Here is a 24,890-nt window from a genome sequence, read left to right as displayed (position 1 = left end):
CGCTGCGACCTGCGACTACGCGGGAGCGTTGACAAGTTGGACTATGTGTGGTGTGTGTTGAGTGCAGGTGAAGGGATTTATGTGAGTGAAGGGTGTGGTGAAAAATTAAAAAGTACCTGGCTAGTGGGTGGTGTGAAAAAAACTTTATTTCTACCCCTAGCTGGTGCTATTAAAAAGGTGTGCAAAAAGAGCGAGGTTTTATTGTCTTAATTAGGGACAGAACCTCTGGTGTGCGTCAACATGTTTCGGTACTTGTGTACCTTCTTCAGGACGGGGCACAACTTCCCAACCCTACTCACGTTTTTCTATAAAAAATGTTATCTTAATTTAAAAAGTGATAACAATTTAAAGGAGGCTACAGTGGGCCTACAGCGGTTCTTTTGGATCATGCAGTTGCATGCCCTGCAAAAAAAGAAAAATCCATAAGGTTTGGTTGCCATATAGGATTGGCTCAGACAGGTGCAGTCACCTGGAGCCCCAAACAGTGGCCTCCTTGCACTCAACACACACTTGTTTTGGTGTAGAGCAATTGGCGCCTCAGGCGTCCAGCGTCACCACTGCTGTAGGGAATAAACATGCAACCATAATACAGCTGCAGTGCGGCATGACCCAACTACTGTTGAGCATGAGATTTGACGCTGGAGCTCCCAGTCACTAGAGTGCACTGCCATTGTTTTGATTTTCTGGGCCGTATCAAGATAATGAATTCTGTTACTGATTACTGCTCATGAGGTACACTGCTTCTGAGTGAAACATGAAGATATTTTAATTCACAAATGTCATTGGGGCGGTGTGTATCACTTACAACGCAACTTTTACGTCGTAATGCTGTTACAACGCAGCTATTACAACGCAGGATCCATTACATCGGATGCCATTACAACGCATGGCATTACATAGCAGATGGTATTACAACGCATACCATTACATCGTAAGTATTGGTAAGTATATAATTTTTTTAAATTTTATTTAATATTATATAATTGATTTAATTATTATTAATTATAAATAAAAATAAATAAAAATATTTATTTATGTTTTTAAATATTATAAATTACATTTATTAATTTAAGTAATTTTTTTAATAAGTATGAGTATAGGAGTATATGTTTTGGGGTACTGGGGTATATGTTTTGGGGTGTTTGGGTATTTTTAGGTTTTAGGGCAGGGTTTGGGTTTTGGGGTACAGGGGTGTATTTAGGTTTTAGGGCAGGGTTTGGGTTTTGGGGTACAGGGGTGTTTTTAGGTTTTAGGGCAGCGTTTGGGTTTTGGGGTACAGGGGTCTTTTTAGGTTTTAGGGCAGGGTTTGAGTTTTGGGGTACAGGGGTGTTTTTAGGTTTTAGGGCAGGGTTTGGGTTTTGGGGTACAGGGGTGTTTTTAGGTTTTAGGGCAGGGTTTGGGTTTTGGGGTACAGGGGTGTTTTTAGGTTTTAGGGCAGGGTTTGGGTTTTGGGGTACAGGGGTGTTTTTAGGTTTTAGGGCAAGGTTTGGGTTTTGGGGTACAGGGGTGTTTTTACGTTTTAGGGCAGGGTTTGGGTTTTGCGGTACAGGGGTGTTTTTAGGTTTTAGGGTAAGGTTTGGGTTTTGGGGTACAGGGGTGTTTTTAGGTTTTAGGGCAGGGTTTGGGTTTTGGGGTACAGGGGTGTATTTAGGTTTTAGGGCAGGGTTTGGTTTTTGGGGTACAGGGGTGTTTTTAGGTTTTAGGGCAGGGTTTGGGTTTTGGGGTACAGGGGTGTTTTTAGGTTTTAGGGCAGGGTTTGGGTTTTGGGGTACAGGGGTGTTTTTAGGTTTTAGGGCAAGGTTTGGGTTTTGGGGTACAGGGGTGTTTTTAGGTTTTAGGGCAGGGTTTGGGTTTTGGGGTACAGGGGTGTCTTTAGGTTTTAGGGCAGGGTTTGGGTTTTGGGGTACAGGGGTGTTTTTAGGTTTTAGGGCAGGGTTTGGGTTTTGGGGTACAGGGGTGTTTTTAGGTTTTAGCGCAGGCTTTGGGTTTTGGGGTACAGGGGTTTGTGTTTTGGGTTAATTAAATTATATTTACCATTTTTAAATTAATTAAAATATATTTAATAAATTAAATTAATTTTATTTCATTAATTACATTTTTAAATTAAATTAATTAAATTAAATAAATTATTTCAATTAATTTAATTTAATAACAATTATTAAAATATGTACATTAAGTTAATTGTATTATTTTAATTAAATTAAATTATTCCCATTTTTTATTAAAATTACATTTATTAAATAGATATTATTTTATTAAATTTAATTAATGGCTATTTTAAAATGTATTTTAATTAAATTAATTAAATTTAATTAATTAAATTAACTTAATAACATTTTTTAAAAAAGGTATACTTACCTATACTTACGATGTAATGCCATGCGTTGTAATACCATCTGCTATGTAATGCCATGCGTTGTAATGGCATCCGATGTAATGGATCCTGCGTTGTAAAAATTCCGTTGTAACGGAATGCGATGTAAAAATCTGCGTTGTACTGACACCAATCCCATTGGGGCACCTACATGGAAATACCACAGAGGCCAAGGAGGAAAAGAGCTTTTTTGCATTATGTTTCCATAATGTTGGACTAAAATAGTGATTATGCAGGCAAAAGTAGGTTTTGAATCCATCTGTATTCTCTCAGGTTAAATGAATAAATAAAAGAAAAATGAGGTGGGATTATAATCATAGAATAGGGAATCAAAAATCGACGTGAGTAGATCCAGGTTGCCTAGCAACCAAGACGCCAGGGAGAACGAAGCGTGCACAAGACCGGCAAGGGCAGCAGCCCGAGGCGGAGCACGGAGCAAAGCCCGCTCCACAGTGCCTATTCCTGTAGCGATTTCGCGGTACGAGACAAAGGCTAACGCCAAAACGGAGGCGAGGAAAGCCAAACCCGGCGTGAATTCCGGTAAGAGCAGCAAAAACCTCGGCAGCAAAAACACTAAATCCCCCGCTATTTGTGATCAGCCTGCCGTTGGGGAGAAAAAACAAACTGTACTCACTAATCTGTTCCATAAGAAATGTAATGTCGACTCAAATGCAGACGTAGATCTTGTGACTGGTGACAAAAGAAATCCGGGGGTAGGAGAAAACAAACAACGACTGCCCCTTGAGAACCTGCCAGAAACCATTGAAACACGTTTATCATGGGGTTCTAGCAGCGAGATTACAGTACTACTCTCAAATGACACCACAGTTAACCCACTACAAGCGGAGCAGGGGGGGTTTAAAAACGGGCTACAAGCTACCACTAATATAGAACTTAAGAGGGAAGAAACTGTCACTTGTGGGCCCGGGAAAGGGGGCCCATCTCCAGATGAACAATGAAAGGGTAAACAAGTAGCCCCCCTTGATAACACTGAGCAGGGGTACATGTCTCCAGATCCCACCGAGAACTTTTATTCATTGAATGAGGAATCTGATGGCTCTTAAATCTCGGACTCTCACAGTGATAGCAGTGGGGACGGGTGTGCTGATACCTCCGCTAGTAATGGTAGCCAATGTGAGGGCTAAAAAAATTCAGAGGAAATCTAAAAGGGCCTCAGAAGGGAGGAAATTTGATCAGAAGGCCCGACCTCTGATGGGGCTATTCTGATACCCAACCGCTCTCCCTACTCGGGGGTCATGTCTCGACAAGCACAGACAAGAGATTTCAAGAAGGCGTGGAAACACTGAAGGAATCAGCACAAACACCCGAACCTACACTAGCGATAATCTTACAGTCACTAAGTGCATTTCAGAGTGAGGTCAAATCGGAAAACAGGCTTGCCCGCATGACTGCGAAAAAACTACAGGGCTCTGTACGAAAAATTGGTAAGACCTGCACTGAAATTAGCGAGAGAATGAGTATGGTGGAGAATCCAACAGAGATACTGGAAAATACAGTGGATATCTGGAAAATACAGGTGACATCTCATGGGAACGCGGTGACTGACATCATGTGGAAGTTGGAAGAGGCAGAAAACCACCGACTCTGAAATAATCTTCGAATTCTTGGGATTCCCGAAAACAGCGAAGGAAGCGACATACGTGCATTTATCATTAATCTTTTCAAGAATGCGTTCCCTGAGCTGGTGCAGTGGGATTGGGACAAAGAAATCCAGCGTGTACATAGATTCCAGCTTTCGTTACCTAGACGTCCACGTACCGATCAAACTTTTCCCAGAGTCATACTGATATTTTTTGGCAATTTTCTACTCCGGCAGGCGATATATGATCTTTCTCATCCAAACAAAAAAAGGTGCTAGGAGAAATTCTCATTTTTTGCAAAACCGGATTTCACACATGCCACGGTGGAGAGGCGATGGCGGCTTCGACAGCTGATTACACCCTTCCAGAAAGCTGGGGCTCTCGCTTTTCACCAGAACCCTGCCAAACTGAAAGTAGTTTCACAGGGTCAAACTTTATTTTTTACCCCGGAGATACAGGCAGAACAAACCCTGAAAGACATCAATGCTGGGCAAACTGGGGGTGCAGGGAACAATCGTTGATTTCTCAAAATTAATTGGACTATTGTTGTTATTTTTTTCTCAGATATCCCCACCATCTTAATAACGTCTCCCTATTTTTCTTACTTTTACTAGTCTTTTCTCTCCATTTGGGCTGTCTCACATCTTTTTTTATTTTTATTTTCTAAGTTTTTTGTTATATATGCCCGGTGGGCTGAGAGATTGGCTGAGGTGCCAGGGCATTGTTTATTAGTATGGATAAGAGGGAAGGATGGGTGTGGAGTGTGGGTGAGGTTGGTTAGACGCTATCACACAGGCTCAGGATTGAGCCTGGCGGCTTAACATTTGGAGGGGGGTGGGGGGATCCAGGGTGGGTAAGACCAATGGATATCAAGTACAAGATGGGTGGTAAAGGTGTTAGGTGGAGGGGTCAATGCATTAAGAAAAGTGCAGGGAACATATCCATGAAACAAGTATGCCAATATGGTAAGCAACCGATGGCAGCTCAAACACTAGTATGGCAAAGTTAAAAATCATCTCGATTAACATTTGTGATCTTAACGACATAAAGAAGAGACAGAAGGTCGCTATGGGGCTACAACTAATGGAGGCTAACACTGTATGCATGCAGGAGACACACATCGAAGGGTTGCAACAATACCTGCCTAAAACACTAGGGTATAAACTCATCACTGCCTCAACCCAGGGTGCTCAAACCAGGGGGGTGGCTATTTTAGCTAAAGGGGTCAATCCTTAAGAACATTATCTGATAAATTTGGGCATTGGGCCATCACCGAATGTCACTATATTAATGGGTTAAATAAGATGACACTCTGTCCTATCTATGGCAGCGTCAGTGATGACCCGGATGAGTTGGTTGGCGTTTTTTCAGCGAACTAGTACACTGGCCCCCTACCCCTGATTGTGTGTGGGGACCTTAACTTCCACCTGCCAGGAGATTGGTCAATGGGTCCAGAGTTTAAATATCACACCTGGAAACCGAAGGTTTTTAGGGCACTAAAAGATTTTTGTGTATCACATGAGCTGATCGACAGTTGGCAACTCAAACACTCAGGAGATCCCGGATTGACATACTATTCTTATCCACATTCCCATCATGCACGCTTAGATTATATGTTAATTTCTAACTCCTTGAAACCCACTTGCACAATAGAAAAACTCCCAAGGGTGTTATCGGATCATAACCCATTAGCACTAAGCCTCGCTAGTAGTCAAAATAGTCACATAATAAAGATATGGACTTTTGAAAAGGCATTATTGAGGAACAAGAAATATTGCCAACACATGAGAGAGTGGATCCCGACATTTTTAACAGATAACCTGGGCAGTGCACCTATCAATGTGGTTTGGGACACCCTGAAGGCTGGCATTAGAGGAGAAACGCTGCAATTCTAACTTAGGTTTAATAAGAAGGGGAAACAGCATTTGGCAACACTACAGCAGAATCTGGGCAGAGCAGAGGAAGATCTGATCAAAGTTGCTCAAGAGGGACGGGTGAGGGATAACAAATTAGCTCGGGTAGCTATTGCTAGAAATCTTATTTCTGAGATATTAACGGAAAAGGCCATAGCTAAAGCAACAATCTATAGAGAGAAAGTATATGAGCTAAGCGAGCAAGTTGGTCATCAGTTAGCGGTTCGTACCCGAGAGGAGAGCTCAGCTAATATAGTGAAGGTAATTCAGGATCCGGAACAAGGTTTAAGATCAGAACCATCAGAAATTAGAGCGTCATTTCAGAAATTCTATCAGGAGCTATACACAGAGCCAGAAATGGGACAGGAGGATCCTGAACTAATTCTAGATCTAATTACAGGTCGCAGATTAGAGAAGAAGGATCAAGATAAGCTGGATAATCCTCTCTATTGGGATAAAATTCTCCTCTCCGTGAACTCGCTGGCCAGCGGGAAAGCAGCTGGTATAGATGGGATCCTAACGGAGTTCTATGTTAAATTCGCAGATCAACTCAGAATAATTATGTTAAAACTATTTGTTTCTATATTTCAGGGGGGAATCCACCTGCCTCATGGTCAGCTGCTAAGATTGTGGTCTTTCTGAAAAAAAATAAAGATCCCCTGGAAATTGGATCATATCGCACTATAACATTGATAAATGGGGAATCCAAAATCTATTCTAAACTCTTGGCAGCTCGACTGGCACCTATCATAAATAAAATAGTGTCAAATCGCCAGCATGGGTTCATCCCTGGAAAATCAACAATAGATCATGTCCAAAGAGTAATCTCCCTATTTGATTTACAGAGATGACAGGAGACCCTATGGCGCTTATTTTGCTTGACGCAGAAAAGGCTTTCGATAGGGTCTCCTGGAAATTTCGGTGGGCAGCCATGTCTCACTGTGGAATTACTGAGAGTTTCATAAAGGCCGCCCAAAAGTTATATATTAATCCAGGCCTCAGTGTTATGATCAATGGGCTTCTATCGGAGAGTTTTACTATCACCAGGGGGACTAGACAGGGGTGCCCTTGCTCCCCTCTTCTATTCGCAATTTACATTGATTCATTTGTGCGTCGGCTAGAAAATCATGCGGTAATACTACCTATCCAAATACGTAATCTAACACCAAAATGTTAGCATATGCCGATGATATTGCGCTTGTCACCAGCGATCCCAATCGGGCTGTAAATGTGATAGAAGATAAGGCTCAACGGTTCGGACTCGTATCTGGGTACAAATTCAATTCAGGCAAAACTCAGATCATCCTCAAGGACAAAATCAGGATGAGGGACGCAAGAGTAACAGAAAAAGTAGTTTACCTAGGTGTTAACATGAGCGCGAAAATAGAAAATATTGTTAGTATCAATATGGATCCATTGATAACTCGTACATAAAAAAGAGTTGGTACAATTGAATAATTTGCATTTGACTATTGGTGGCAGGTGTAATATAGTTAAGATGCTTTTTCTGCCCAGTTTCTTATATTTTTTTCGGGCAATATGTCTGGAGTTCTCTCCCAAGTTTTTCAAAACTATAGATTCAATTTTTTCAAGGTTTATTTGGGCATTTAGGAGACGCCGTTGGGCGCCAAAAATAGATTACGCTACCAAAGGAAAGAGGGGGATTAGCAATGCCCAACTTTAAATTATACTATTGGGCTATTGTGTTAAGGTATTGCGCAGTACTTATCTCTAAAGAATCCAATAACCATACTATCCCGACTCCACAAGAAATCATTCTGGGGGAGGGCTGTGAAGGATGCTTTTGGTGACATGCCAATGATAGTTATTTTAAGAAAGTCAAATTCATGACCATATCTAGTGTATACAAAGTGTGGAGTAATGTACGGAAACTACTGGGGTTGGGGCGATACTCATATTATACCCCCGTGAGCCATAATAATGACCTGCCAGAGATCTTTCAGGATAGCTGTATGGATAGATGTGTCAAGGCCGGGCTGCGGCACCTAGGTTGCATTTATATGCCGAATGGACTCAGAGTTTTGAGGAACTACATACCAAATACGATATCAGCCATAGGGACTTTTTTAAGTTTCTACAGATCAGAGATTTTTTATCAAAGAAAGGGGGTGATCGATTAAAATTCCAAACTAGCCAAATCATAGAGAATTTATGTAATAAACACGCCTAAGATTGGGGAAATATACGATGCTCTGAGCTCGGTATTTCCTGATGACATTGATAAACAATCAGCTGTTTGGTAGGCTAAACTAGGAGTACGATCAGCAATTCCCCCTCTCGCCTATGAATTATCCCGAACATGCCTGATGTCTATCAAACTGCAAGCCCAATATTACAAAACATTCTTCTCCTTATACTACACCCCTCATAGAATAGCAAAATGGGGACTGGAAAGGGAACCACCTGCCCGGGCTGCACATTGTTTGAGTCTGACATTATCCATATGTTCGCCACATGCAATACTCTTTCTAGTTTGATAAAAGACTTATCCATTTTTTTATCAGAGGTGTTCCAAACAAGAATGAGTATTTCAACAGAAGAGATCATGTTGGGGGTAGCAAACTGTAACCGACCAAAGCGTATGCAGGGGCTGATCTTTGTGGCTATGGCAGTTTTGCGGCTATGACTAGCTTCATCATGGCTTGACTCGAACCCACCCGGGTTCTCACAATGGTGGGCTAGATCGCTCGCGACATGTAGCCTCGAGGTGGCCATCTACAAGAATAAAGAGCATAACGAAAGAAAAAGAGGTATGATGATTTGGGAGCCACTGCTCCAGTGGATTCATAGCCACGCTTAAGTTTGGTGCTTGTTTCATATAGATATCTGTATATATAATCACAATTTGAGCTTTCTTCTGGAGATTTTTTTGCACTTTGTGATAAATTGTACGGACAATGTACTTGTGACCATATTTTTATTGTTTACACCCATCTGTATATAACTTATTGCTATCCCAAACTTATGTATGTAATAAGTTGTTTTTTCTTTTTCTCTGGCTTTGACTTTGGTCTCATGGGAGGAGGGGTATGTGTGTAAAGGAAAAACTGTGAATAAAGATATTTAAAAATAAAAAGAAAGATTATGCACAACTCATTTTAGAGCTTTATGCCTATAAAAGCAATAACTAGCAATCACAAACAGCTGGATTTCTAACTGGTATTTGGAAACAGTGAAACAGATATACCATCTCCCCAAGCAGAGCACAGTGCTATGTTTGCACATCACCCACACTGTGACCCAAGCAGGTATTTGCACAATAGTTTTGTTAAAGATTTTTGTAAATTTATGTGCAGGATATATTTTTATACTCGATTACACATGTACACACTGATATAGAACCAATATTTCTGGAATGATTTTCTCACTTTGTGTAGACGTGTGTTTTTTTCTGACCCTTGCTAATTAGGCCTCATTTTGGGACTAGCTGCCATGATTTTCAAAATGGGTGTCACCCTTGTCTTCCCCTTGCACATCTCACTTCCTATTATTTTTACAGAACAAGTAAAATATTATTTGTTTATTTCCATTGTCATTGTTCATGCTGTTTTCAGTTAACTTTCCCCGGCTTTGTCAGAAAACTGTATCTATTTCTTCAAGATCTGTCCGCCAAATCACTGTGCCTTATCCATTCATATAACATGCTGTTAATGTATCTAGTTCTTTATAGCATCTCCGGATGACATTAACACAGAGACGGGGCAGAATAATCATTCATGTAGTGGGATAGTGCTTAGGTACTAAGGCAATATGACGATTTATGAGCCTCTGCTCTGTTTGCTAATGAAAGGATACATTTGTTCATACCAAAATAATCCTGTAGTTATGTTAATTTCATATGCAAGAATAAAGAGTGAAAACCCCAAACTTTGGTGATGAGCCACAGACTTTTTTACTTTTACTAGGGATGCTGTTGACTAAATTTTGATTTTGCGTTCCTCTGAATTGCCCCATTTACTGGGAACCTTCATGGCAATGACTCTGTATCGCCAACTTTACAATTTTGTGACAAAACTCTTCAACCACGCCGCTAATCTAGAACTCAGTTAGGCTGCTGCTCCTGATGCAAGCAGGTAGGGCGGCAGAGGGGGGTGAAGGGGACATAAATACATTAAATAAATATATATAAAAATATATATATATATATAAGGTGTGTAAGTCAGCAGGGCCCAGCATCATTAGATATATTGAATATGAGTACCATTAAACTCCTCTCCTAGAGTGTTAATGGCCTGCACACCAAACCTAGATCTAATACAATTTTACAATACATCCGTGATTTTGATGCGCAGGTCATCATACTCCAGGAGACACACTTAGTAGAAACTGAAGTATCAGGCTTGGTAAAAAAAAAACAGGTGGATAGACTTTATTGTTGCCACCTCTCAAACAACCAACACTAGAGGGGTAGCCATCTTATTTAAAAAAACTATTACATCAAGACTCCTGAAACAGAAGGTTGACCCCTTGGGTAGATGGGTAATTGTGGCTGTTATGTTAGGCAGTGCACGCATCACGTTGGTTGGATATTACGGTTGGATATTACGGGCCTAATCGAGATGACCCCTCCGCCCTGGCCTCGCTGTTTTCTGAGCTCTTGCACTTTCCAGAACCAATGATAATAACGGGAGATTTTAATAGCGTGCTTGACCCTTTACTGGATAAGTCCACTTCTGCCCAACAACTCGCTCTCTCAAAATCCAGAGAGTTTTTGCTAAAATCTATGCATCAGTATGGATTTATTGATATCTGGAGAGCGAGATCAGGACAGAAAATGGGCTTCTCCTTTCGAAACTATAAGTATCGCCATAGATCAAGGATAGATTTTTTCCTAGTAAACAGAGCTCTGGATAAATCAGTTAGGAGCATAACTTATGTACCATCCCATCTGTCGGATCACTCGGCGGTACTCCTTGACCTTCAGCTGCAATCCCAACCCATGATTAGGTCATGGTCAATTGATAGTTCTCTCCTTACATCTCCCGATGACTTGGAATATATTAGAGTGGAAACACAAGAGTTCTTTAAAGTTAACATTGGTTCCGCTTGCTCTTGTACAGTATGGGGCGCCTTCAAATGTTCTTTGAGAGGTGTTCTCAAGAACAAAACCTCGTTTTGTAAAAAACAGTACACCCAAGGGGTCGCGCTGATAGAGGCTAATATATTGATTGTCCAAACAGAGTTAGACAGTCTTAACAATGCTCCTGAACATGTCATCCTGGCTAAACGGGAGGATTTGACAAAGCTTAAAGGGCGGTTAGCTTCTCTACTAAACCAACGTATCCTGCAAAGGTGGGAAGCTAGCAAGTTAGCTAATTTTGAATTTGGCGAAGGGGCGGGCAAACTCTTAGCCTGGAAGTCAAGAACTGACCAGACCCGTAACAATATTGAGTCGATATTTACAGGCTTGGGAACAGTATCATCTGACCCAGAGATTAGGTCAGCTTTTAAAGACTTTTTCCAAGCCATCTACCGTGAGGACAACAACATTTCCTTTGATAATATAAGAAATTGGCTTAAAAAAATCTCACTCCCATCATTAACTATTGAACAAGCGGCTTTTTTAGACCAGCCTATAATGGTAGAAGAGGTATCAGCGGCCATACTCAAAAGCAGCAACAGGAAGGCGGCGGGGCCTGACGGCCTCCCGGCAGAGATTTATAAACACCTTGCAGCTGATATTGCCCCTTTTCTTACCAGGTTATTTAATCAAGTCCTGATAGATGGCGATTTACCACCCACAACGTGGAATAAAGCATCAATTACGCTAATTTTGAGACCAGGAAAGGCATCCACCGCCTGCGGCTCGTATCGCCCCATCTCAATACTCAACGCAGACTATAAGATCTTCGCGTCACTTTTAGCTAAAAGGTTGGGCCAGGTCGCCCCTTCAGTTCTACATTCAAATCAAAAGGGCTTTGTCAAAGGCCGCCAGCTTTTTGAACTGACTTATGACCTAATAGGAGCGATCGACATGGCAACTAGTTCATCGTTGCCTTTGGCTATTCTCACGTTGGACGCAGCCAAGGCCTTTGACAGGGTTAATTGGGTATACCTGTCGGGGGCCTTGGAAAAATTCGGCGTGGGTCGGGCCTTTCGCAGAGTGGTGGAATTGCGGTACCATAGCCCTTCGGCCTCGGTACTGGTTAATGGTGGTCTGTCGGAACCATTTACCATCACAAGGGGCACCCGGCAGGGGTGCCCGCTTTCACCCCTCCTCTTCGATCTCTATATTGAGCAATTTGCTCAAAAAATCCGGGAAGATACTAAAATCACACCTTTTAGATATAGAGATTGGACAATAAAAGTATCCCTGTATGCGGATGATATTATGATCATAACCTCTGATATCAACTCCGCGTTTCCGAGAGCCATAAAATTAGCACAACAATTTGGTAACATCTCTGGCTATGAAGTTAATGCCACAAAGACTGAGATCATGGTGTGGAATGGCATAGCAGCGGGGCTTCCTGTGCAACCCTGTGACAATATGAGATATCTCGGCATAAAGATCATAAAGGATATAAAGTTGATCGCCTCTACAAATTTTACTTTAGTGGCTAAAGAATGTAGGAAACTAATGAGCTCCTGGGCACATCTTCCTTTATCGCTCCTGGGTCGGTCAAACTTAGTTAAGATGTCTATCCTACCTAGGTTGACTTTTATTCTAAATAGTTTGCCACTTTACTTTGAAAAAACATTGATAGCAAAGATGCAGAGTGACATTACTTCATTCGTCTGGAGGAACAAGAGTGCCAGAATTGCTTGGACCAAACTGAGGCGACGTAGGGAGAAGGGTGGTTTGGCCGGTCCTGACCTCCAGATTTATGCCTGGGCCTTTCAGTTGACACATGCCCGTATGTTACTCAAAACTCCAGTAGATCATGGCATCGGGCTAATGTTCACAGCATTATTGCAGTGTGAGGGTCTAAACCAGTTAGGTTTTTTATTTAAGTTTGGAGACCCCAAATTCTTTAAGAAGATCAAACTGAAGGTATTGCAGGACCTCGCAAGAACTTGGTATAACCTTCGAGCTGCTACCAAAATAGGCTACCATTCTAATAGATCTCCTATATGGGATCTTCCTGCTCCCCCTGGCTGGACCAAAGACACATTGATAAGCCCACTGAAAGACGCTGATATATCATCATGGGGAGATCTCTTTTTTGAGGGGGATATGTTCTCCTGGGAACACCTAGTCAGCATGGTTGGCCCCAATCTCTCTAGATTAAAATTCTTACAAATTTCAAGTTGGGCACAAGCACAAAAAATAGGGCCATCTTCTCGCCAACAACCACCTCTAGGAGGAAGTAGCCAATTGGAATCTTCTCTACTCGATAGGCCACCAGCACCCAAGGAGGTCTCCTTCTTTTATAATTTAATTTTAGAGGAGATCGACTGAGAATTCCATCTTCCAGACCAGCTCTGGGGCTCCCTATTGCCTACAATAAACTTGCACGAACTTTGGTTAACCTCCTGCAATGTTCTCTGGGATATCGTTAAACCTGCCTGGCTTCGTAGAAACCACCTTTTTACCCTTCACAGGGCTTATTATTCGCCTCAGAGGTTGTCTAAATTCTCACCAGGCATACCAGTGGCTTGTCCCCGCTGTGGCCAAGTGGCAGCCTCGGATGCGCATATGTTTTACGATTGCCCACGTCTAACATCTTACTGGCAATAAATAGGCACCAGATTAACATCTTCAACAGGCTCCATCGTGAGCATAGATCTCTGCCTAGTAATTTTTGGAGTAGTGGACACAAAACGTAATGCTAACAACAATCTTTCGTTCTACTCAATGCTGGCAGCGCGACAAGAGATTTGCAGGCACTGGAAAGAGGCTTCTCCCCCGACCTTTTTCGACTGGTGTTCCTCCATGCTACAAATATCTAAAATGGATCTTTCCAGGGCTGGAAAACCGGATAAAAGAGCTTTTAGGTCGAAACTTGAATGGTCCCAATAACTCGAGCTGGGGTTTTTATTTTTTTTTATTTTTTTACCCCAGTTCCAATGATTATGAAGCCATGACACGCTCTCTTCGCTTTATCACTGTTGTCCTGGTTTTAAGGCGAATCAGTGGTAACAGCAATAGTGGAATCTGGTTAATGGCATTCACCTGTCGATGGGTGCACAGGGGCTAGAGATTGGGTGAGAAAATTACATAGCTGTAGGGTCTTGTCGGATCCGCATTACGATCGCACCCCAACCAGTCCTGTACTGAGACAGCATGTCTACTTTCCACATCTCTTTTTTTTCCCTGTCCACGGTACTGACGGGCCAGCCATGGTTGAGATGAGGAACAAAAAAATAAAAAAATAAAAAAAAAAAATATATATATATATATATATATATATATATATATATATATATATATTATATGTTACCTGATGCTGCGTCCACTGCGTCTTCCTCCTCTTCCGCCCACTGCGTAGATGTCCAGATGCCAATCCCAGCGCTGCGCATGAGAGCAGTGCTAGGATTGCTCTAAGCGGTCTGCTTTGCCATTCAAACAGTGTCTGGAAGTCTACGGCTCTTCTCCACCAGGCTGTGTTGTAAAGCTGGGTGAAGAAATACAAACTGTGCATGACGGTTTGGCCAGCCTAAGACAGCCAGCCAAACCATCATGCCCACGTAGAAGTGCTCACAACTCCTTCTCCTGAAGCTCAGGAGGATGGCCCGGCCCCCCTCCCCACAAATCTGCTATCCAGCAGGTGTAACAGTGTAAAAGAAAATGATAATGGATTCATTTAATTATCATTTTATTTTTCACTGTTGCCTCTTCTGGGTAGCAGCAGTGGGGCGAGGCTCCTCTGCCATAGTGGAGGAGTCGCCCCTTTGAGTCGACCCTTTCATTTTATCAGTTGTATTTCTGATACTTCTGATGTGCTGAGAGGTGCCTTACCTCGAGGAAGCATTGCCTCATGAAACAGACATTTACTACTGTCTCCCATTTATCTAAATTGTGGCATTCAGTTGAGGCAAATTTCGGGGGTCAAATTTGTAGGGTCCCCGCACCCACATTAGATGTACAGATCCGGCACAGTGCAACAATATGGAGGATTTCAAAGGAGAACAGGGAGCCATCTCTGCCTTCTCTTTTGCACTCCTAAAACATTGCATATTATTAAGGGGACATTGTGTAGACATTGTATCAGTTCAATCAATCAATCAATCAGAGGACTTGCATAGCGCGCTACTTACCAGTGAGGGTCTCAAGGCGCTGGGGGCGGGGTGGAGCCGTTACTGCTCGAAAAGCCAGGTCTTGAGCCTGCTGCTTACGAGGGCCTGTGTTACCGTTCTTCTTGTCTCGGTCGGGATCCATTTGTAGATTCTGCGGAGTGTGCGGAGGGTGTTGTAGGTTGCGTGCGTGGTCGGTTGGCGTTGGTGCTGTTCCCAAGTTGGTCCGCCACCAGGAGGCATCCCATGCTGAGGGGGTGGGTCCGAGGATGAGGACCTCCCTCTTGTCCGAGTTCATTTTCAGACGGTTGCTCCTCATCCAGTCGGCGATGGCCTTCATCCCGTCATGGATGTTGGATTTGGCGGAGTGCGGGTCCTTGGTGAGGGAGAGGATGAGCTGAGTGTCGTCGGCGTAGATGATGGTGAGGTTGTGGTGTCGGGCCACTTGAGCGAGGGGGGCCATGTAGATGTTGAACAGCGTCGGGCTGAGGGAAGAGCCCTGGGGGACGAAGCAGATGATGTCAGTGGCTTCGGATCGGAAGGGCGGGAGGAAGGATGTGGTCCAGTCGAGGGCCTTCTCTTGGATTCCGGCTTCCTGGAGGCGGGTCTTTAGTGTGAGATGGCAGACAGTGTCAAAGGCGGCCGATAGGTCCAGGAGCCTGAGGGCAGATGTTTCCCCGTTGTCTAGTTGGTGCCTGATGTCGTCTGTGGCTGCGATGAGGGCTGTCTCGGTGCTGTGGTTTCGTCTGAATCCGGATTGGGACGGGTCCAGGATGTTGTTTTCTTCCAGGTGACGGGTCAGCTGCAGGTTGACGTTTTTCTCGATGACCTTCGCCGGGAACGGGAGCAGGGAGATGGGCCGGAAGTTCTTGAGGTCCTTGGGGTCCGCCTTGGGTTTCTTGAGGAGGGCGTTAAATTCGGCATGCTTCCAGCTTTCCGGGAAAGTCGCATTTTCGAAGGAGACGTTGATGACCCTCCATAGTTGGGGTGTGATGGTTGCGCCTGCCTTGTTAAATATGTGGTTTGGGCACCGGTCTGTCGGTTATCCTGAGTAGATGGAGTTCATGACCTTGCGCGTCTCGTCGTCAGAGACGTTTGACCAGGAAGTCAGATAGTTGGTGCTGATGGTGCGCGCGGGAGGGGTGGGGTCTGGTGCGGTCGGGTCGGTCGCGGTGTTGAAGCTGTCATGGATGTCAGCGATCTTGTGATGGAAGAAGTTGGCGAGGGAATCGCAGTCTTTGGCGTTGGCGCTGGGGTTGGAGAGTTCTTTCACGATGTGGAAGAGCTCTTTGCTGTCGTGTGCGTTGTTGTCTAGGTGGTCTGTGAAGGAGGATGTCTTGGCTTGTCTGATGAGGTGGTGGTGTCTGCGGGTGGCATCCTTGTGGGCTGCCTGGGTGTCCGGTGTGCGGGCGTGGAGCCAGATCTTCTCCAGTTCCTGGCATGTGTGCTTGGAGGTCAGAAGCTTGTTGGTGAACCAGGAGGCTCTCTTGCTGGCGTTGTTGTTGGGGAGTTTCTTCAGAGGGGCAAGGGTGTTGGCACAGTCGTCGATCCACTGTCTGAGGTTGCGGGCTGCGATGTCAGGGTTGTTGAGCTCGGTGGGAGGGTTCATGGCGAGGGTGGAGGTCAGCTGGTCTTCAGTTATTTTGCTCCAGTATCGGCGAGGTAGATGTAGGGTGCGGTGGTGCGTGGTGGGTTTTCTGAAGGTGAAGTGGATGCAGCGGTGGTCTGTCCAGTTGGGTTCAGCCGTGTGGTTGAAGACAACGTGGGTGCTAGTCGAGAAGACGGCGTCCATTGTGTGGCCGGCGGCGTGGGTGGGTGTGGTCACGAGTTGTCTGAGGCCAAGGTTGGCGAGGTTGGCGATCAGCGTGGCGGAGTTGACGTCGTTGTTGTTATCGAGGTGGAAGTTCAGATCCCCGAGGAGGATGTAGTACATGGAGGAGAGTGTGTGGGTGCTGGCGAGGTCAGCGACGGAGTCGCTGAACTGGGCTCGGGGTCCGGGGGGTCTGTATACAAGTGTTCCTCTGAGGGTGGTGTTGGGGTTGGTGTGGATCTGGAAGTGCATGTGTTCAGCGGTGTGGAGGGTGTCGTCTCCGTGGGTGTTGACCTCAATGGTGGACTTGTGGACGATGGCTAGTCCTCCTCCGGTGCCTTTGGAGCGGTCCCTGCGGGTAATCTTGTAGCCGTCTGGGATGGCGATGGCGATGTCTGGGGCTGAGGAGTCGTTCCACCACTTCTCCATCAGGAAGGCTACGTCCGGGGTGGTGGTGTCGAGTAGGTCCCACAGTTCGATGGCGTGTTTCCGTGCGGAGCGGGTGTTGAGGAGTATGCAGCGGAGGTGGTTGGGTCTAGTCCTCGATGGTTTGGTCGTTCTGTTGCAGGTGAAGCTGCAGTTCCGACAGGAGAAGGGTCCGTGGGTGCATTATAGGGCTGCCTGGACGCAGCGTTGGTCCCGGTCGGTGTTGAGAGCGTGGAAGGATTCGGCGTCGTAGCTGAGTCTAGGACTGGCGTGGTGGGGTGCGCGGAGTCCAGGTTTCTGGCGCTGGGCACGGTCCAGGCGGGGACGGGCGCAGACGGACTTGCCTCTGGCGCGCGGCCTTGCAGCAACCTGCATTAAGAAGGGTGGAGGGAGGGAGGGAGGAGTAGCTGGGAGGCGGGTGGCGAATGGGAGAGGAAGGGGCAGGGCCGCAGGGGACGCAGCAGCGGGAAGGAATGCGGGAAGAATGCAGGGGCTGGCGGGCGAGATGGGCACTAGGAGACAAGCAGGCAGAGATTAGAAACAGGCAACAAGGTTAAAGGCAGGCAGAGAGAAACAATTTTAAAGTGCAGCAAAAAAGAGGAAATAAAGGAGAGAGAGAGAGACAAACAGAGCAAGAGGTCAGACGTGATACTTACCGCCCACCACTGGGCCACCAGGGATGAGGCGCGGGCGGGAGCCTGCGGGTGGAGGAGGGCCTCGAACTACCAGCGACGGCAGAAGCGGCGTGGGCAGCAGCAGAGCACCAGCAGGGAACGCTGGAGCGGTGGGGGAGCGGCCTGGCCTGAGGACAGGTCAAGGTTCGCACTCTCGCCGCGCAGCGGCCTGCATTAAGAAGGGTGGAGGGAGGGAGGGAGGAGCAGCTGGGAGGCGGTGGCGAATGGGAGAGGAAGGGGGTGGGGCCGCAGGGGACGCAGCGGCGTTAAGGAATGCGGGAGGAATGCTGGGGCGGGCTGGCGAGATAGGCACTAGGAGACAAGAAGGCAGAGATTAGAAACAAGCAACAAGGTTAAAGACAGAGAGAAACGATTTTAAAGTGCAGCAAAAAAGAGGAAATAAAGAAGAGAGAGACAAACAGAGCAAGAGGTCAGACGTGATACTTACCGCCCACCACTAGGCCACCAGGGATGAGGCGCAGGCGGGAGCCTGCGGGTGGAGGAGGGCCTCGAACTTCCAGCGACGGCAGCAGCGGCGTGGGCAGCAGCAGAGCACCAGCAGGGAACGCTGGAGCGGTGGGGGAGCGGACCTGGCCTGAGGACAGGTCAAGGTTCGCTCTGATCAGTCTGATCTTTCTGATGCTGGTAGCTGTCAATCATGACAAGGCTTATGATGATTACAGTATTACAGGTCCATTGCTGTCAATTACGCTTTCAATGTGTTGCAAGGTCTACCACTGGGTTTGGAGTACTGATGTACAGTGTTCTGCTGGAGATGTGGGCTGGGATTTTAGTCCCAAGCTCTAAAATGGAGCATTGTGTATCAGTGTTCTAAATAATACAGATTGAGCATGTCGGATGGGCTGAGCGGGGAGCACTGGTTCATATAAGATGTCGTTTTTTTCTGCTTGTCGTGCTAGGCTCCAGCTGTATTAATTCTTTGTGATGTATTTGAGTCACTTTTATGATACAAACCTGGTGTGAAGTGCTAGTTTGGGATTTGCTATGCAACACAAATTAGGATTTGCTTTACATAGTATGTCAAAATAACGCAAAGCTACACTATTCACTGCTTTTGGTTAATTTGTGTCAAGTGGTGAAAGGGTGGTGCGGTGCATGTGCCTGCGTTTTCATGCAACCACCCATGAGTTTTGCTGCAATTCCCATGTACAAACATTGGTAGTCAGGTATTTACACCAAAATCCTGTTTTTTCAACTTTGCATTTGCTGCCTTGTACAGTGCAGAAACTAAGTGGTAAAAACCTTAAAGCATACCTAGTTTTTGTAGTGCATGGAAACCCTTCCAGTACAAATATACACTTCAGAAAAGGCACACAGCCTTGCACTTTAGTGCAAAGGTAGGTGTTTTGGCTCTTGGCCTCCAAAAATGCACCAGTGGTGAAGGAGAGAAAAAAAGAACCATATCTTAGTAGATATGGCACACTTTTTCTCTTGCCTTTTGATGCAATTCAGGACAACATGTTTGGCGCAACACTGTCTTGCGCCAAAGAATTGTAAGCCTGGGCCTAAGTTCCTAGGACTGTGTAGGGGACGCAACGGCGCACACTTTTCAATGCTTTGAGCGACATGCAAAACCTGATTTGGCCATGACCGAATACGTGAACTTGGAGTCATACTTTGATCGTACCTGAAAATGTTATTGACCAAAAAATCAAGTTTTAACTTGTATCTGGAAATGCAGATATCGGAGGTATTCCTGAAAAACCATCCTCCCATTCAGCCATTTACTAGGTTGTAAAAAAGAGAAAATCATACATACCAGGGGTGGATATTTGTAGAACACAGCATTGTTGGGCTTGATGGAGTTAATGCTCTGAACTTCTGCATCTCTTGCATTAACAATGCGAATGTACAGCTCTGTATTATCCAGCTGCAGAGTGAAATCAGGCAAAATGAACAGCTACAAATTGACCCAACACAATCACGACAAAAAGTGCAAATTGTGCAAAATCTATGCACAAAAATAAAGGCAACGGGTGACATATGGAACTCCTTTAACTACATGCACATAATTGTCTGAATATTATTTGATGATGTTTATAAAAGGCCTTGTTGGCATGAAATGTTGGCAAACCTTGAAAAGGAGCATTAACACAGACAACATTGACCATTTGTCATGGCAGTAGTTACAGATCACAAGCTTAACTGAACCTGTGAAATTTCAGCCCTTGACCTTACTACATAAAACAGGATCCATTTTTTTGGGAATGAAGAGAATAACAAAATCAATTTGACAATTGCTTGTTGCATAATCCATTACCAATAAAGTGTACTACATGCTCTGAGGAAGATCAACATTATTTAATCATTATCAGAAGCAAAGCAACTAGGTACTATGAAGAATCAATAGATAGACAAATCAAGAAAAACACCTCAATGATTCGATTTTTAAAGATAGTCCCAAAACCTGAACACAATTCCTGAAATCTAGCTGATTTGATCCTCATTGAGCTACCATTTTTAGCTAGTCAATACCAAATGGCTTTGCAAAATAAATATGCGAGTTCTCTGAAAAGCATCCCCCTTATTGTTCATCATGAGAGGAGATGAAACTGGGAATTGATCTAGGCTAGTAGCAGTTGCGCTACTTTTGGAGCATGATTGTGAATATTTAGACAGTCTAAAATCGAAGTATTTCCTTTGTCCATGAGCCTTGAAATAGCCCCAGGGAAGACTGGCATAAATGGGTGGGACTTTATGCACAGGACACATGAGTACCTTCAACCAACCTGCCTGCAGAACACACATGCCTTGGCCACTAGAATGTACGGGTGTTTATCCCCGAAATATCTACAAACCACAGTAACACGGGGCGAACTTGGGGAGTGGAATACACATTGTATACCATTCTTGGAATGCTTGGTGATTCCAAATATGTCACTGGATGTACCTGAATATACTTTGTAAAACTCATTAAAAATCTGAACTTTCACTTTCACACATCTAAAGATTTTAGTTTGATTTCTATTACCTAAATAAATATCCCAATGCTTTTGATGGTGATAGTCATGAGGAACGTCTGAGTGCATCTCCAGGATGTTAATTTAAGAATTCACCCTAATATTCATAGGTAAGACCAGTCACTTGTATTTACAAACAACATATACACTCCCTTAAAGGCCATTGCTTACTATATGTAATACTGTAGTAACTATTGTATAGAGCAAGGAGGGTATAAGGCAAGGGGTAGAGAGATGTTGGAGGAAGATGGCTGAAGTAGGGCAAAGATGATGGGGATGAGTGATGGGGCAGCAACATGGAGATGGGAAGATGATTTTGATGACAACACCTGTTAACTGAGGAAGTGGGTAAGAACATGAAACTGAAATAGCAGGTGCAATTGCATGGAGTAAGAGTGAGTGAGAATGTGACATGGGAATGAACTGAAAAAAAAGTCAGCAGCATGGGAGATATAGGGAGTGAGGACTACTTGAAGGACAGTATCACCCAAACCTAAAGGGAACAGTAATGGGACAATGGGGCGAACCAGTAAATGCTATGAAACCATGAAAAACCCTTAAAAGCAAATGGATGAAGAGACCTGACCACACCCCGCTCTCTTTACTATTTCCTACATACTATATACATATACACATACATATATACTATTTAAAACTGTATTAACATGGCATCTCCCAGACAAAGCTGTCTATAGTGATACTGTTGTAACGCAAAATTTGCTCTTTCATTTGTATGCATGCATTATAATGATGGGTAGGCCGCACCTACACATAATTATTTGTTGTATGGACTTAAGACATTAGAATGTGACCTGTAATAACATGAAGGGTGATGTATTAGGGATATCATCAAGATGAACATGAAGAAATTAACATTGCAACTACGTGTGCTTAGTCGAAAACCTTAAAGTGTAGAATTCGTACCTGCCGCTGACAATTATTCACGTATTTGATGTGCTTATGTAAGGTGTTAATTTAGATATGCTCAGTAAATAATGTTAATTTTATATGTGTAATTTCATAAGGCCTTGTGCCATTTCTTAAGTTGGCCGATTTCTGTAGGCCTGAATTGTATTTTTCCCCTGGAAGATCTTGCATTGGATTTATTAGTGAATTCATGTGCATGTTGGAAATGTTTGTTGCTCATGTTTCTATTGCAGGTGGGGAAATCATTCTTGATAGCTAGAGTAGTGTCTTCATTTTAGGAGTTAGGCTGCAGGTGGAGAGGATACATTGAACGTTGATACTGATAATGAACAACGGTTGTACTTTCTCATTGGAGTAAGCCTGGGAAACAAGGTCATCTCGCTAAGACCTGGGCTCATTACTGCCGAATGGAGGTGGCTTGACTGGATGGTGTGAAGCTGCAATGCATCATGGGATACTACCTGTAATATTGATGTATCGAAGTTAGGGAATGGTCCCGGAACTTCTGCCTTGCCTTGAGAAGAGAGAGCATCTTAGAACAATCTCTGTAGCTTTATGCTACTTGACCCATCAATGTGAAGAGATTTCTTAGGAAGACTTCACAAGCTGACACTTTAATGGACATTGTCACAGGAAATGCTAGGTAGGGATGTCACTCTAGTTGTAGCGTAGAGACACACTAATGCTTTATACCCATAACCTTCCAAGGAAGGGGAATCTCGATGTCTGCACTGTCATCTTCTGTATTCTAGTACTCAAACTCATTATTCTGTGCATTTTGCACCGTCTCAACTTCAGCCGTAGGTTTGGCTTTGTATTAGTTCTGATGTATATCTATACCCTCATCTTGAGGTGTCTGTCCAACTGTTCTTGGCTTTGTAACAAACTAACTAAACTAAATTGGGAGTATGTGATTATTCAGAGTCGTAGTGCATTGGAACTACAATGATTGATTGGCTAACAATTTCTTTCCCCTTCACGCTTGCATGCTGATAAAAAGAGCCATCGACCTGGGGTTCCAGAGTAGATCTAGAACACAGAACCTGGTTCCTGCAATACCTAAAAACAAAGGTCAGACAGAGTGCTCCATTGTATAACAGATGTACCACTACTATATCTTGTCTATGCACCTTCTTTCAAATTAATTTATTTAAATTGTAAAGCAGCATATTAATAAAACAGAATGTTATTTCACAAATCAAATGCAGTGAAGATGGTAAAAGATTTGTTTTGATTACATTCATGCATGGGTGATGGAAAAAAAAGGCAGGCGGAGGACTCAATCAATCAGGGTCTGTAAAGCGCGGCTGCTCACCCATGAGGGTCTCAAGACGCTGGAATCAAAACTACAAAGGCTTAGTCTTCAGCAGCCCCGATTCCTATGAAACACTTTGCACTTCTGCACTTTTTCTACTTTTGCAGATTAAGCACTGGATTTACCCTAAAGCATGTCACATAATATCATGCATATGGTGCCTAACAATTGGGCTGGTTTACCTTTAAAGATGAGTTTATTTTAGGAATAAACCATGACATTGCCCTAAACTCATAAACAACCTGGTCAAGAGCTGCAAATGGTTGCTCTGTGCAGCCACAAACATCACAGTTTCATTTGCAAACACTATCAAAGGTGTCATATGAGGACTGCTGACTGATGATAGGCAACGTATTCAAATTTTTTCATTGCAGTGGAATAATTCCAGGGAGTTCTGGAGTCTAAAGCTTTGTGTGGGCAGAGCTCCTCTGTAGTAATATGCATTTCACAGGGTGAGGGCGTATTTGATTTGATAGGCTGGTGGGGCACCCTGCGTCACAGCCAGGCACAGAGAAGTCACATTCAGACATTGCTTTTTCCATTCCTCTCTAAGTTTCAATCAACTTAGTGAACCAACTTCCTGAAACTTAAATATAAAGAGAGGCTTGGTTTGTGGGACTGAAATATTGAATGATTTACCTGAGGCACCCCATTAATTTCTCCTGTTGTCAATGACGGCTTTAAGGGGAGGGTACGAACTGGAACTCTCCACTGTCCACTGATGACGCGATTCTGGTAGTCAAAAATATCAATTTTTACCCATCCCCTTGCTACAAGGCGGTTGACTTCCTGTCCATATGGGTCATATCCTCCGGAAGCTTGCAACTCAATGACCAGAGCTATTGTTGGAGATGGGCGCACTCTGTAGGGGATCAGTTCACAGTTAGTCGTGCATACCATGGTGATTCAGACCTTATTTGAAACGTACAGTGCCCTTCAGACCTGGTAACACATGCAACTCGATAACAATTGAAAAAAGCCCTATTCATCAAGAAACATGCTAATGTACGATTTTCAAAGCATCGCCATACATGTATACAAGCAAGCAAAAATATATATTCTGCATTTTATGTTTTTATGCACATTTTATGAATTTCCCCGCAAGCGCTATCTGGTCCCGCTTTTAAAGAAACTTAATTTTTGTCAGATCAGACCTGCTATGATGTATTTACAATTATTACATAGCGATTGCATTCTTTTTGTATTAGAATTTTTTAAATCAACTGTAAAGTACAGAAAATGCTTGGATTTGCAATATATCCTAGTATAATCCGCTTTGCTATAAATTGCTGTTAATTTTGTACTATTGTATCTTGATAATCATCTCCTCTCTTTTTAATAATGAATTTTGGGTTGCTGTATTTTGCACTTTTATGGTTTGAAAACTAAACCGAAATAAAGTTTTTATTGATTGATTATATTCGGATTATAATCTTTGAAAACGTTTACATTTCACTTAAAATGAAAAAACGCCACGGGATCACACGAATTTGCACTATAAAAGGTATGGTAGGTAAGGCAGGTAAATTGGTACGCCTACTTTACATTTGTACATTAAATACACACTGATTGTTATACAGCTAAAGCTGACTTGGGCTCATTAAGTAGGCTGCACAGGGAGACTAATAAACCAATTCTTTTTTAATGCATATTTGTTCAATAGGATTTATA

General features: G+C 43.8%; 1 protein-coding gene across 1 annotated transcript in view; it reads right to left on the bottom strand.

The window, feature by feature from the left end:
• LOC147727913 (coiled-coil domain-containing protein 17-like) overlaps positions 1-24,890 on the bottom strand; it is a 751,707-nt gene that overhangs the window by 63,577 nt on the left and 663,240 nt on the right. The window contains exons 11-12 of the mRNA XM_086961839.1: positions 23,859-24,081; positions 19,777-19,887 (exon numbers count right to left, since the gene is read on the bottom strand). Of these exons, the coding sequence (XP_086817965.1) occupies positions 19,777-19,887; positions 23,859-24,081 (334 nt within the window). The remainder of the gene's footprint in view (positions 1-19,776; positions 19,888-23,858; positions 24,082-24,890) is intronic.

Source organism: Lissotriton vulgaris, chromosome 3_1 (assembly GCF_964263255.1).
Source record: "Lissotriton vulgaris chromosome 3_1, aLisVul1.2, whole genome shotgun sequence".
Lineage (NCBI taxonomy): Eukaryota > Metazoa > Chordata > Amphibia > Caudata > Salamandridae > Lissotriton > Lissotriton vulgaris.
Note: the sequence above shows the minus strand (reverse complement) of the source record. Positions and strands in the feature narration are given on the sequence as shown.